Raw genomic sequence first — 15,590 nt, 5'->3', positions numbered from 1 at the left:
TAATTCGCAGTTTGTTACAACAATAGTTTTTCATATTATACAGATTATTATCAAGTAGGTATATGAATACCTACTTGATAATCTGTAAAATGGATGACAGGTCATTATTAATTAATAATAGCAATTTTTAAGTTATCAAAAAATAGAAAACTCAAATAGTTTGATGTGATAACAAATATTTGTGAGAAATCGTTCAATCGTGGACCTTGAACTTACATCGTGACGAGAAATCAGCCAGTAACGTAGGTAGACTGATTATTACCTCATACGGATTCAAAGTCATTATCCTTCTACGTAACGTAGCAATATTATACAGATGTGTACTTACTAAGGTGAGAGAATTATGTCAGACACCACTAGAGATAGATTCAAACATTATAAACAATGAGAATCATTTATAAAGTCCGGTCCTGTTGCTTAAAAATGTATAATAATTACTTCCAACTATATTAGGATTTTAAGATGAAGCGGTACAGTTTGTTCTATCGATGAATTGATGAAATAGTCAGTGTGCGTGTCTGCTTAGTAAATTATGGTCGACAAAAACACCAATTTGGAAGAAGCCAAACTGGCAAACTTAGAAAACCTGACAGCAATTATTAAAGACATTGCCAAATGCCAAGCGAAAGAACTACAAAAAGAGAAGAATGGAGAAGTTGCAAAGTCGTGGAATATCTCACTGATACCAGGATTTTACGATGAATTGGGCAAAGACAGTGTGGAAGAAGAACTGAAGCTAATCCAGGAGAAAGTGGACGCATTGGTGAAAGATGGCGTTGCAGTTAAAAATAATGGTATTGGACAGTTGGTTCCAATTCCTTATGAAGTATTGGAACTACTATTTGTTCATACTAGTGAGGAGTTTCGTTCGAAACATTTTCATGAGCTACTGGACTTGTACTACAACGAGCTACAGAAGCATTTAGGAGAAAAACTTCAGAATATCTACCCGGAACGACTGCAATTTGATTTGGAAGTGAAAACTTTACTACCCGTAGTAAAACTAGAAGTTTTACAGAATATTGAAAACAGCGATCATCTGGTAGAGGTAGGAAACAACTTAAGAAACTACTTTAAGTGCCCCAGATTGAACCAGGAAGACATTTATGAAGTTGTGAGAAGGAAACTTAACTCCTCCTTAGACCTCACCTTACTTAATTACGACTTAATTCCTTTGGACGAAACTAATGGACATTTAGGAGAATACTTCCAACTAAAAATAGCAGTTAGACATTGTGATAAAGATATTTCCATAAACTTATTCACTAAATTCTTAACACCAAAGGCGGCTCACTTGAGGGAAGTGCTAAAACTCGGTCCATCAATGAAGGAAGACTGGTTTTACTTTGGATTTCTGCAAAAACTGAGTGACGTAGGTTTGTCTGACTTACTAGAAATTGCCCCTAAGTGTTACTTCTCTAGAATTAATGATGTCTTAATAATGGATGATTTGAGCCAGCTTGGATATGTAGGCCTAACTCCTAATATTAAACTAGAGTATGGTGCTCTTAAACTGGCTGTTCGTAAACTAGCAAAACTTCACGCTGGCACTTTTATCCTTGAAGATGTACTTTCCAAACAGATGGGAAAGGAAATTCGACTAGGGGATGTATATGGCAAATACCTCAAGGAAGTTGTGTTTAATCGAGATTCTCCTTCCATGAAAGGAATGGAACAGTCATTGACAAGTAATGTCTTACATTTATTAAATCACTTTCCTGACATAAAAAGCTCTGACGAGGAAATGAAATCAAAATGCTCAAAATGTTACGATGTGTTTTTCGAGAAACTCAAAACATCTAAAAAATATCGGAACGTGATTTGTCACGGTGACGCGTACGTTTCTAACATGTTGTTCAAATTTGACAACTCTGGTGAATGTGAAGATGTGAAATTAATTGACTTTCAAATTTTAAGATACTGTCCCCCTGCTCAAGATTTGACCTTTTTCCTGTACCAAAACGCTCTCAAGAAAACATTGGACCTTCATTTTACCGAACTAATCAACGAGTACTACACATTCTTATCTGAATATTTGCACCAGAACAATTTGGATATCAATGATATTTATCCCAGGAATGTATTTGATGAAAGTATTGAATACATGAAGTCCGAAGCAATAATGCATGCGATTATTTACTCGCGAATGACGGCTATTGACCCAAAAATTAGAAAAGAAATTTTCATGAACGATGAGGAAATGGAGAAATCAAAAAATGATCCACTCTATGTAATTAACAGAGGACTAGAAGAGGATCATTACAGTGAAGTTATGAAGGGACTAACCCAACACTTGGTCGATTTAGTTGTGTAAGAGTACATTTTTGAGATTATTGTCTGTATAATAAAGATTTATTTTTTTTATGTTATTATTGGGTTTTTATTACCAAATACTTAAACATTATGGGCTCCCAAAAAAAAAGTAGCGGTAAACGAGGTCAGCCACATAACACAGTTTTAAGCAGATTTTACACTGAAGTTTGATGAATTTATTTATTTATAAGGCAATTTTATTAGTGTAAAACAAAATTTTATGTTATATTTATTTTTTACATAATAGAACAAGTTCTACTTTCATTCAACTTGTTTGATCAAACTTGCTGTTTTGCCAACATTTAAAAACGAAAAACTTTTTGAAATATAAAGGGAAAAACACAAATTTACTATAAATTATCAGGGAACAGGCATACAAAAATACAATACGCCATATAAATGATAATATTTCTCATTAGGTCTCATGAGGATGTAGAAATATTGAAATAGTACAGGAAAAAAACAAGAAATGTCACATCTTAACTATATTACATTAAAAGTGATGACATAACCCTATTTTTCAGTCGAAATGGAGTTAGTTTAAAAAAAGCAGAATTTGATGTACCCTGTTACTTTTTGCCTTGCAACTCATTAGGAAGCCCTTAAATGCCAAACCACCTTAATACAATCTTGTAGAGGATGTAATTTCCTACAACTTTCCTTATTTACGTTTTTTCGTAACTCCCCAAATAACGAAGCTGGTGCACCTTGTCACTTTTTGCCTTGTAACTCCTCAAAGAAGTCCTCAAGGGCAAAAATCTTAATACAGTCTTGTAGAGGATGAAATTTCCTACAACTTTCCTTATTTACGTTTTTTTGTAACTCCCCAAATAACGGAGCTGGTGCACCACGCCACTTTTTGCATTGTAACTCCTCAAAGAAGTCCTCAATGGCAAAAATATCTTAATACAGTCTTGTAGAGGATGAAATCTACAACTTTCCTTACTTACGTTTTTTTGTAACTCTCCAAATAACGGAACTGGTGCATCATGCCACTTTTTGGCTTGTAACTCCTCAAAGAAGTCCTCAATTGCAAAAATATCTTAATACAGTCTTGTAGAGAATGAAATTTCCTACAACTTTCCTTATTTACGTTTTTTCGTAACTCCCCAAATAACGAAGCTGGTGCACCTTGCCACTTTTTGCCTTGTAACTCTTCAAAGAAGTCCTCAAGGGCAAAAATCTTAATACAGTCTTGTAGAGGCTAAAATTTCCTACAACTTTCCTTATTTACATTTTTTTGTAACTCTCCAAATAACGGAACTGGTGCATCATGCCACTTTTTGCCTTGTAACTCCTCAAAGAAGTCCTCAAGGACAAAAATATCTTAATACAGTCTTGTAGAGGATGTCATTTTCTACAAATTTCCTTATTTATATTTTTTTGTAACTCAAAGAAGTCCTCAAGGGCAAAAATCTTAATACAGTCTTGTAGAGGATGAAATTTTCTACAACTTTCCTTACTTACATTTTTTGTAACTCCTCAAAGAAGTCCTCAAGAGTAAAAATCTTAATACAGTCTTGTAGAGGATGAAATTTCCTACAACTTTCCTTATCTACATTTTTTTGTAACTCTCCAAATAACAGAACTGGTGCATCATGCCACTTTTTGGCTTCCAACGCCTCAAAGAAGTCCTCAAGGGCAAAAATCTTAATACAGTCTTGTAGAGGATGAAATTTTCTACAACTTTCCTTACTTACATTTTTTGTAACTCCTCAAAGAAGTCCTCAAGAGTAAAAATCTTAATACAGTCTTGTAGAGGATGAAATTTCCTACAACTTTCCTTATCTACATTTTTTTGTAACTCTCCAAATAACAGAACTGGTGCATCATGCCACTTTTTGGCTTCCAACGCCTCAAAGAAGTCCTCAATTGCAAAAATATCTTAATACAGTCTTGTAGAGAATGAAATTTCCTACAACTTTCCTTATTTACGTTTTTTCGTAACTCCCCAAATAACGAAGCTGGTGCACCTTGCCACTTTTTGCCTTGTAACTCTTCAAAGAAGTCCTCAAGGGCAAAAATCTTAATACAGTCTTGTAGAGGATAAAATTTCCTACAACTTTCCTTATTTACATTTTTTTGTAACTCTCCAAATAACGGAACTGGTGCATCATGCCACTTTTTGCCTTGTAACTCCTCAAAGAAGTCCTCAAGGACAAAAATATCTTAATACAGTCTTGTAGAGGATGTCATTTTCTACAAATTTCCTTATTTATATTTTTTTGTAACTCAAAGAAGTCCTCAAGGGCAAAAATCTTAATACAGTCTTGTAGAGGATGTCATTTTCTACAAATTTCCTTATTTATATTTTTTTGTAACTCAAAGAAGTCCTCAAGGGCAAAAATCTTAATACAGTCTTGTAGAGGATGAAATTTTCTACAACTTTCCTTACTTACATTTTTTGTAACTCCTCAAAGAAGTCCTCAAGAGTAAAAATCTTAATACAGTCTTGTAGAGGATGAAATTTCCTACAACTTTCCTTATCTACATTTTTTTGTAACTCTCCAAATAACGGAACTGGTGCATCATGCCACTTTTTGCCTTGTAACTCCTCAAAGAAGTCCTCAATGGCAAAAATATCTTAATACAGTCTTGTAGAGGATGAAATTTCCTACAACTTTCCTTACTTACATTTTTTGTAACTCCTCAAAGATGTCCTCAAGGGCAAAAATCTTAATACAGTCTTGTAGAGGATGAAATTTCCTACAACTTTCCTTATTTACATTTTTTTGTAACTCTCTAAATAACGGAACTGGTGCATCATGCCACTTTTTGCCTTGTAACCCCTCAAAGAAGTCCTCAAGGGCAAAAATATCTTAGTAGTTTGGTGCAACTTGTTCCTTTTTGCCTTGCAAATCCTTAAATAGGCTCCTAATAAGGTCACGTGACCGTTTCTAAGTTTAGGCTGATATTTTTTTAGGCTGACATTTTTATTGGTAAATCAGACACCTGATTAAGTCACGTGTCTGATTTACCAATAAAAATTTAGTCCATAATGTCACGTGATAGTTTTAATTGTCAAAATGATATTTCAGGGATGTACGTAACCGTTTTTCACTTTAAACTGAAATTTTAGTCACGTGACTTATTTCACAGTGAAAATGGGCACGTGACAATCATCAATATTACTTTTAGTAAAGGTCAGGTGACCTTTTTTTAGTTTTTAACTAATACATTGAATCACGTGACGGTTTTTACGTTTAGACTGATATTTTTCTGAAGTTACGTGACTATTTTTCATCAAATTTAATTGTTTGGATCACGTGACTTTTTTTTTACGTCAAAACTATCCTAGGTCACGTGACTTTGTCAAGATTAAAAATGAAATTCATAATGTGATAATTTTAAAATTTAGCATCTATTGGTAAATGGGATAAAAAGACAGTCAGGATCTCAAAAAAACTTATTATATCAGAGTGGTTCAAATTTGCTTGAAATAAGCCACTATCTTAATGGGTTTTGCCATAAGAACTGAGAATAGTTTGAAGGAAAAATGTACCAAAATGACATCTTATTTGCTACTAAACTAATTAGAAAATTATGCACTTTTTCAAAGAAATTTTAAACTTTAATATTTATATACAATTTTAGCCTGTGGATTGTCCTAAAATGTGTATTACCTTAATATTTTTGGATAAATAACTTACAAAATTATAATAAAACTATACTGTTGTCTAAGTAGGGTACATATTTGTTTAAAACTCACTAAAATAAAAGTAACATCGTACTCTCTGTTTCCATATTTTGTATGCAATTTTTTTTTCAAACTTCTACAGTGTGTCAACTAAATAATTACTTTTTTATAGTTGTTCAAAAATATTTTTTAAGTTGGTACAACTTTAGGTTTTTTAATGTGACTTTAAATCACACTCTATTAAGTATTTGTGTTACTGTTTAACAAATAAAATTTTAAGCAAATATTTCGAGGCGTAGGTTTATTAGATTTGTACTTTACACTATGACGCGGATTTTTTATTTGGATTGTCTCGTAACAGTAATCTCTGAATAAATTTTTATCTAATAACACAATTACGCTGCAAATTATGAAGATGCCTATTGAACCACGTTTAAGCCAATCTTATCGATACTAAATTTGCAAAAAAATACAAGTTTTGAATTACGTACTACAAGTGCTATAGCAAGTCATTTATCGAAACAACCATTATAATTGCAGTCAGTAGACAAATTGTAGGTTACTAGGACATAATTAAGAAAATCGTTTTGTTGTTTGGTTACAAAATTCAACTTGTTTACAATTTGTTCTAATGATATTTCTTTATTTGCTTCTGCCGCAAATCAAGGTGAAATAAAATTACAAATAAGGTAGCAAACGTCACAGTTGGAATGTTACGTTTGCTTCTTTATTTGTCACATTCTAAACATTTACCATACCATTTTACTCAATGTTCTACGTAAAAAAGTGCTCTAATAATGTTTTATTTTCAATACTAAGCCTAAGCTAATAAACTAATAAACTAGTAAATGACAATTAAATTAAACCCAGCTACACTAAAACAATGATTTTGCAGCTTCTTACTTTTTAGGTCTGCAATTGTCCATACTCTGACAGAACGTATCCAAATTAACAAAAATTGGTTGACTATACAAGACATTATTAGGCAAGTGATAATAAGTTTGGCAACAATGCACTGGATACAAAGAATGATTGACTCTAGCCTTCCACCTACGTTACGCAGTTGAAGAGTCTCTAATTACGTCACGGGGGGTCGTGCCAGGCTCATTTAAACATTTTATTTAAATCTTTTATAAAAATATAGTCGATTTAATATTTAAAAACAAGCCTTAAAATAGTACATTGTAAGGCAAAAATTGTATTAAGTTGATAATTTGACTTCCAATACATGTAGGAGCAATTTGGGACACTTTGTATAATCTCAATGACTTTCATTATCAATTTAATTAGTTGGGAAACACATTGTTGATGTCATTATTAGATAAATTCTTGAATATTCAGCAACTGCTAGCGACATTATTTAACAAAACTATAAACTAAAATTTGCATGCTCTGAAATGTGTTTTTAATAGTATAGTGCCAAGATAAAGTTATCTAATCAGGGTAACTAAATTGCTTTTTGATTACTACTAAATTAAACTGAACCAAGCAGATATAGTTCCCATCATTATGTCCGGCTTTGTTGATCCCATCAGTTTGGATTAAAAAACTTTAATGATGGGCGTAAATTTACCGTGACGGTTATTTACCGGTAAGGTAAAGTAAAATTGGAAAAGTAAAATTCAGTGTGACAGGAAAATGTACCAATTTTACCAGTAAATTTCAATTTGACCAGTAAATTTATGAGTCTATTGAAACTTGCTGAATAGAACTCATGTTTCTGTCATGGCTGTCATTAATTTGAAAAGTCTTAAATCTGCTTTTTGCTCTCTTTCAAATTTTTCGTAACTTTCACCGTTTCTGAGTTATTTAGCAAAAACTGGTTTAATGAAACAAATTTGTAAATCAGTTGAAATAATTGTGGTCTCAAATTTGAACACCCTGTAACTCAGTTATTTTTGGGAGTTTAGGGTGGTTCAACCACTTAAAAAAACCGTTTTAAACTCCTCTTTCCAACGGTGTAGAGTAAAAAAATCTATCTTAAAAATTGCGTACAGGGTGTCCAAAAAATCTGAATCACTACACTTTTCAAGAACTCCCTGACGGACTGTAAAACTTCCATGCATAAGTTTAGCAGTTGTTTACTAACATTTTTGCTCTCTTTCAAATTTTTCGTAACTTTCACCGTTTCTGAGTTATTTAGCAAAAACTGGTTTGATGCAACAAATTTTCAAATCACTCGAAAGTGTGGTTTTAAACTTGAGCACCCTGTACATCGGTCATTTTTGTGTGGTCAGGAAAGTTGAACCACTCAAATTAACCGTCTTGAGCTCCTCTTTCCAGTAGTGTAAAGCAAAAAATTCTATCTTAAAAATTGCATACAGGGTGGTCAAAAAACCTGAATCACTACAATTTTCAAGAACTCCCTGTATAGTAGCAGCACTGACGGACTGAAAAACTTCCATGGATAAGTTTAGCAGTTGTTTACTAACATTTTTGCTTTCTTTCAAATTTTTCGTAACTTTCACCCTTTCTGAGTAATTTAGCAACAACTGGTTTGATGCAACAAATTTTCAAATCAGTTGAAATTGTGGTTTCAAATTTGAACACCCTGTACATCGGTCATTTTTGCGTGGTCAGGAAAGTTGAACCACTCAAATTAACCATCTCGAGCTCCTCTTTCTAGTAGTGTAAAGCAAAAAATTCTATCTTAAAAATTGCATACAGGATGGCCAATAAATCTGAATCACTACAATTTTCATACACTCCTTGTATAGTAGCAGCACTGACGGACTGTAAAACTTCCATGTATAAGTTTAGCAGTTGTTTACTAACAATTTTGCTTTCTTTCAAATTTTTCGTAACTTTCACCGTTTCTGAGTTATTTAGCAAAAACTGGTTTGATGCAACAAATTTTCAAATCACTCGAAAGTGTGGTTTTAAACTTGAGCACCCTGTACATCGGTCATTTTTGTGTGGTCAGGAAAGTTGAACCACTCAAATTAACCGTCTTGAGCTCCTCTTTCCAGTAGTGTAAAGCAAAAAATTCTATCTTAAAAATTGCATACAGGGTGGTCAAAAAACCTGAATTACTACAATTTTCAAGAACTCCCTGTACAGCACTGACGGACTGGAGAAAAAACTCCACGTCTACAGTCTCAATATTAAAGCGTCTTAATGGCAACATGTTTCGCCTAAAAGGCATCATCAAGCCTAAAAGGTAAATCAATAATTAAATTTTAAAAAATGTAGTAAGCCATTAAGACTCTTTAACTGATCACTCACATGTCCCTTAAAAACAGCCTGTATTAATAGTTATTTCAACTGCGTTTTAACATCAATAATACTTTTCACCAAATGCAGAATTTTAAACAGTCAATTTGACAGAAAATCTATTATGTCTGGTAGCAATGCATTATTAACGACTTTAGCTATACAAACCTGGCAATGGTGTTCATTGTTACCAACGAAATAATATCCTTAAATCAACTTGATTTTCATGACAATATGGGTATTTCTTTTGATGTTTATGTTGGCACGAATTTCTGAATATTATTTTCTGCATAGATAAAGGTGTTTTAAAATGTTTGGTTCACACACGGATTTATTAGTATTTTTAGTCATATGCGAAAACATACTATTAAAAAAACAACAAATTGCATTTTTACAGGCCGAATTTAAACAAAATGCATTTTGGTAAGTCAAAGAAGTACAACTCATATTTATCATCTATTTCATCCTAATCAACCACCATTTGCTTACTTGAAGCTGAGTTTAAATAAAGTGTAATTCAGACTGTTATTTTTTTAATCTCTTTTGTCACAGTCTGAACCACCCTTTACTTAAAGTTGGTACTACTGTGCAATACCCCCTTGTGTCTTTTAGTGCAAACGATGTAAATTTTGAAAAAAATTGGAAATAGATTTTTTTTAAATAATAATGAAACGCACCTTTTATCAACGTTATTATTGCCTTTTTGTTTGGTTGTGGTATATGCAATTTTAGGAATTTTACAGGGTAAAAGAAAATATTTTTTTTAACGTTATTGTTTGTGATTTTCAAAATATTTGATGCTATCTTTATTCTGAGGGGTTGAAATTGCAAAACCGAGAATGACAAGTTGAATTTCCGTTTTTCATACTAATTTTGTTCAATGTTATGTGTAATGTTCCAAAAATTGGATTAGGAGTGGGTTTGTGAAATTAACAGAATGTCGATTTTAATATCAATACTTGTCTTTGCAAAATAAAGTATTTCCTAAAAACGTTTGTGATGGATATGGAAAAAAATCAATTTCAATATGTGGTTTATTGTTAAAATTATTATTGAAAATTGACTTGAATGCGTTTTATACCGTTATCAGTGCATTTTTGGAGTTTGTAAAATTTGTATTTTGAAATATGTCAACCGTCAAAATTCTCTCCATAAAGTTGTAAAACCGCAATCTTAAAATCCAGTAAAATCAGTATAAGCAGTACCTAACGTATTTTATAGCTTCATGAGCGAAATTTTGACAGTTATGACATTTGGCCGTCAATTACAGCTCTGTCTTTTGTTCTGTTCTAAACATGGAAACTGTCAAATTTAACCCCATAGACCTATAAAACAACGTAACATCCTTGAAAAGTAATGAACTTAGTTTGACTTTGGTTAAATGCATTTTATATCTTCATCTGTGGATTTTTGACATTTACAACATTTGGGTGTCTGTTTCTGACTTCATTTTAGTCTATTTTGAAATATGTCAACCGTCAAAATTCTCTCCATAAAGTTGTAAAACCGCAATCTTAAAATCCAGTAAAATCAGTATAAGCAGTACCTAACGTATTTTATAGCTTCATGAGCGAAATTTTGACAGTTATGACATTTGGCCGTCAATTACAGCTCTGTCTTTTGTTCTGTTCTAAACCTGGAAACTGTCAAATTTAACCCCATAGACCTATAAAACAACGTAATATCCTTGAAAAGTAATGAACTCAGTTTGACTTTGGTTAAATGCATTTTATACTTTTATCACCGGATTTTCCACATTTACAACATTTGGTTGTGTTTTTTTGACTTAATTTTAGTTTATTTTCTTATATGACAACCGTCAAAATCCTCTGCATAAAGCAGTAAAACCACAACACACTCTTAAAATTACTAAAGATTTACTAAAGGTATTTTTATAGCTTTATGAGTAGAATTTGGATAGTTCTCACATTTGGCAGTCAGTTACAGTTATGTCCTAAACCCTGGAAATTGCCAAATTCAATTCCATGGAGGTACAAAACAACGAAACATACTTGAACAGTAACAAAATCAGGACGATTCAATTTACTTACTGATTTTTGCTATAGCTGTCAAATTGACACAGTATAGTATTCTACACGCATATAAGGAATATCACTCACTTAAGGATTTACGAAAACTTTATCTTCGTGAGTAATAGCTATCATTACATGCTCGTTGAATAATATACTATTTTGCACACTACACTAAACCTTTAGTTACTTTGATAAATTTAGTAACAGAATGACATAAAGTAACATGAAACAACTAAAAAGTTAAGCATATTGATGGGTTTGAATTCACTTTATTTTTTTTAATTCAATCCGTGTTACATTTGTTGTAACATTAAAACCTGGTTTATAAAACAAAATGTAACTTTAAATTTAGCTGTAACTTTGATTTTACATAAAACTCTAACTGTTCTTATAGCTAATACTAAAGTTAAATCTCAAATGTTTAAACTTCCTGTTACGATTGATTTTATGTTTTATTTATGAAATTTCTAAACAGAAATTAAAATAACATTCTTTTACTATTGATTTAGTGCAGTGATGTGGCATTAGGCAGCAAAACTTGAAAAAAATAACATTAAAGTTACTTTTCAGAAAACTGTATGGTTAAATTATAAGTTTTATAAACCTGCTTAAGTTTATTGCTAATTCTAAGTACTATCTCCAATTAATTATCAAGGATTTACCCAATAAATAAACCTCCATTTAAACAACTTTCAGATAATTATTCAGTAAGCACACAGAACAATACATCCAACCATGTTTATTTAATGTTGATTGTACGTAAATTTGCTTGTTTATTTATTTATTATTTAAGTGAAAACATTAACAATTATTATCATTAAGATTAACATGACAATTTGCGTCTAATACACTCTACATACTGACTAACACAGCCGAAAATAAAAAAACTAACTTATACTGTTCAATGTTATGTTTAATATCCGTAACCAAAATGTGTTATTTTGACTGAAACTCTTACGTAATAAGAATTCTGTTATTAAATGTGATAATTATTTTATCAGACAAAGTGATAAAACCGACGTATTCCTTAACTGTTAAAGTTCTCCATTATTACATAATTCAAGAAAATGAGACACCAATCCTTCCATGACTTTCCTGTAATGGTCCTCTTCCAGACTTTTGCTAATAAGATAAAAGCCGTCACTTTTCATTCTTTGCATTTCCTCTTCGTCTTGAACTATTTTCTCGCGGAGTTTCGGATTAATTGTCTGGAAGCGTGAGTAAAACATTGCCTGGAAAATTCCTTCTAACTTCATGTAATTCACTGATTCTTCAAAGTCTTCTCGCGGATAGACGCTTTTGATGTCAAGATTGTATTTTTCTAAGCAGTCCGTTAAAGCAGTGTAATAGGTTTCGATAAGGTCACTAAAATGCTCATCCAGTGTTTTTTTGAATGTATTTTGATAGAGGAAGAAGAGCAAGTCTTGGGTTGGTGGGCAGTATCTTAGTATCTGGAAATCTACTAAAGTAACAGCTTGGCAAACTTTGTTTTCATCAAATTTGAACAACATGTTTGAGACGTAGACATCGCCATGGCAAATGACGTTTCTGAATTTGCTAGATTTCTTTACTTTTTCGTAGCAAAGATCCCATCCTTTTTTGGCTTTTTCTATTAATGTGTCGATTGAGTGTTGGCCAGCAAAATCAGGGAACTTGTTGAAGAAATATTGAAGAAAATCAGTGGGTCCTTTTTTAATATGTTGGCTCTCAGGCACAAAGAAAATTTCTTTCATATATTGGCCGTACTTTTCATCCAATCTCACAATTTGGCCTTCCTTTTGAGAGAGACGTTCTTCGAGAATAATACTGCAAGCATGCATCTTAGCTAGTGAACGTAAAACCACACACAAAGTGTTGTAATCCAGTTTTATGTCAGGTGTAAGAGCTACCAGTCCAAAAGTGCTTAAGTCATCTAGGATAATTACATCGTCAACCCTAGAAAAATAGCAATTTGGCGCAAAATCAACCAGTTCCGTCAATCCAATTTCTTTTAACTGGCGAAGGTAAGTTACGTAGAAGAACTCCTCCTTCATTGAAGGACCTAGTTTCAGAAAGTCCCGAATCAGTTCCACTTTGGCTGTTAAGAATTTGGCGAACAAAACTATAGTTTCAGTTTGGCCTTCATGGCTGTAACAGATTTTCAGTTGGTAGTAGTCTCCTAAATGCCCGTTTCTTTGCTTTAAAGGAACCAGTTCATATGACTTTAGATCAAAATTGTTGGAGGAAATTTTGTTCTTTATTACTATGTAGATGTCTTCCTGGTTTAAACGTGGACTGTGAAAGAAGTTTTGCAGGTTTAGTAGTAGATCTGAAGACTGATGATGATTTTCTGAGAGGGTTTCCAGTTTTGCTAACGGTAATACAGCTTTGATTTGTCTGTCAAACTGATCTTTGGTAACGTAGGGGTAGTTGCCCAATTTTTCAGCTACTTCCTTGTAGTAAAAATCGGTTAATCTTTCAAAGTGTACTTGCCTAAATTTTTCGTCACTTTTCGCAAATATTACCTTTAGAACTTCATAACCGAAAGGTAAGGTTAGTCCACTTTCCTGACTGGTAACAAAATACCCTTCATTGGCTACTACTTCCAGTGATTGCTTCAAAAAACTCAGACCATTATCAACGTCATCTGCATTTATGTTTTTTATCACAATGGGGGTAATTTTATCTAATTTGTAGTCCCATTTTTCTTGTTTTTTACTGGATTTTACATCACTAGCATTACACTGCGCTATGTTTTTAATCAAGCTAGTCAATTCGTTCACTAACACTTCATCACTTAAGTTTGCAGTACTCACATTCGACATTACCGCATTTGCTTTTGACCACCTTGAAGAATTAATTTCGTTCGACTAGCGGGCAGGAGAGAAATCGAAATAAGCGCTTAACCAGTATTACAACACAGTAAAACAGGACCGGATTCGGTTAAATTTTATGTTTTTTTTTGTGTACTTATACTGACATGGTTTATTTTTCTTCGTAAACTTCAAAAGGTTTGTAGTGGAATAGACTGGCTTGGAATTTTCTTAATATCCTTTAAATCATTTGGTACAGTTATCATAATAAATCATGAATGAGAAAATTGCATAACAGTAACTTGTATTTCCTGTAAATAATTTATAAACCATTTGAACCAACAGATTCAAGGTTTCAAGTTTAAAACACACGATGTAATATACAGTGTGTCCGAAAATCGCTTAGTGTGTATGGAAAGTGTCCAAGTAAGACAAATTGTTAGTTTAAAAACAAATTTGTAAAGTATTTTTGGTTACCCTGTAGATTCAGAAAAAATACTTTTTTCTACGATCCCTATAGAAAATAAAATTTTCCTCCTTAATTTGAGAGATGAAAGTTTCACTTTCACTACCAAGGCAGAAGAAGGTGCTACCACAGAGACTGAAAGTAGTGCCACCAGTAAAAGTCACACTTTCTAAAGACAATTTGTCACTTTCTTTCTTTTTTTCATAAAACATAACATTGGTCGTAGAAAAAATTAGTTTACTTACTACTTTAAAAAAATTACTTTACTGTAGAGTTGAGCAATTGTGGAGTAAACTGCTTTTTGGACCCTTGAACCCTCCGCTGAAACCCTCGCGAGAGCAAAAGTTGCACTTTCCTCCCTAGTTGCGCAAATAAGTATTTCTACGAGCGTGGCCAAAAGATATTATTCCCGCACTTTTCCGCACTAGGGTGGAAAAAATAAATTATGTCAATTTATGTATCATATTTTTAATTAATATTCCATATAATAATTGTTCATTTATTATTAATATTAGTTAGAAATAGGTTAGAAGTAATGCATCACATCAATAACCCATTTATGGTAATCAAGTTTGTAGGTTGTAATTATGTTTTATTTTTGTACTTAATATTTTTTATGTGCAGTTACATATCTACATACAGGGTGGTCCAGTTTTAAGTGTCAATAATTCACCATTTGATAGCTAATCAAAAAAAAGTTGACTTGCATTATGTCATTTTTCTGAAAAACGTTTCCTAAGGAAGATACAGTTCTCCAAATTTCAATTTAAGAAATCGTTTTATAGTTTAAAACTGAAGATCCAAGACTTGTGAAAGTCCAAATTTGTACTGAATAGTCTAAAAACTTTTTTACTACTAGGAATGGTCTTATGATTCGCTTTCTCAGACTGCCATCCTGGTTGAGTGTCTGAAACTGGCATTCAAGAACTAAAAAAAGTCCGGAAATCAAGACAAAGATTGTATTGTGCATGAAACTCATTTTTTACTACTAAAAATAGTATAAAAGTTGACTTTTAATGCTTGAACGGACCTTACTAGGACTAAAGAGAGTCCAAAAGTATATTTTCAAGACTTTAATTGGTGTACAGCTCAATTTTCTGGACTGGACAACAAGTCTAGAAGTAAATTAAATTTTC

General features: G+C 32.4%; 3 protein-coding genes across 3 annotated transcripts in view; 2 read left to right on the top strand and 1 right to left on the bottom strand.

Moving 5' to 3' along the window:
* Positions 1 to 15,590, top strand: part of Ac78C (adenylyl cyclase 78C) — a 158,866-nt gene that overhangs the window by 119,469 nt on the left and 23,807 nt on the right. The window lies entirely within an intron of this gene.
* LOC145724772 (uncharacterized) lies at positions 438 to 2,369 on the top strand. Its single transcript, XM_081973197.1, has one exon. The coding sequence runs from the start codon at positions 533 to 535 to the stop codon at positions 2,312 to 2,314; it is 1,782 nt and encodes a 593-aa protein (XP_081829323.1). The 5' UTR covers positions 438 to 532; the 3' UTR covers positions 2,315 to 2,369.
* On the bottom strand, positions 11,877 to 14,067 carry LOC145724739 (uncharacterized). Its single transcript, XM_081973150.1, has one exon. The coding sequence runs from the start codon at positions 13,998 to 14,000 to the stop codon at positions 12,231 to 12,233; it is 1,770 nt and encodes a 589-aa protein (XP_081829276.1). The 5' UTR covers positions 14,001 to 14,067; the 3' UTR covers positions 11,877 to 12,230.

The sequence above is a fragment of the Ips typographus genome, linkage group LG2 (genome assembly GCF_016097725.1).
Source record: "Ips typographus isolate SLU linkage group LG2, UJ_Ityp_2.0, whole genome shotgun sequence".
Classification (NCBI taxonomy): Eukaryota; Metazoa; Arthropoda; class Insecta; order Coleoptera; family Curculionidae; genus Ips; species Ips typographus.
The sequence above is the reverse complement of the archived record's forward strand: the minus strand, read 5'-3'. Positions and strand labels throughout refer to the sequence as shown.

Excerpts from the sequence above, each read along its gene's own strand:
- LOC145724772 (XM_081973197.1), top strand. The coding sequence starts at position 533 with ATGGTCGACAAAAACACCAATTTGGAAGAAGCCAAACTGGCAAACTTA.
- LOC145724739 (XM_081973150.1), bottom strand. The coding sequence starts at position 14,000 with ATGTCGAATGTGAGTACTGCAAACTTAAGTGATGAAGTGTTAGTGAAC.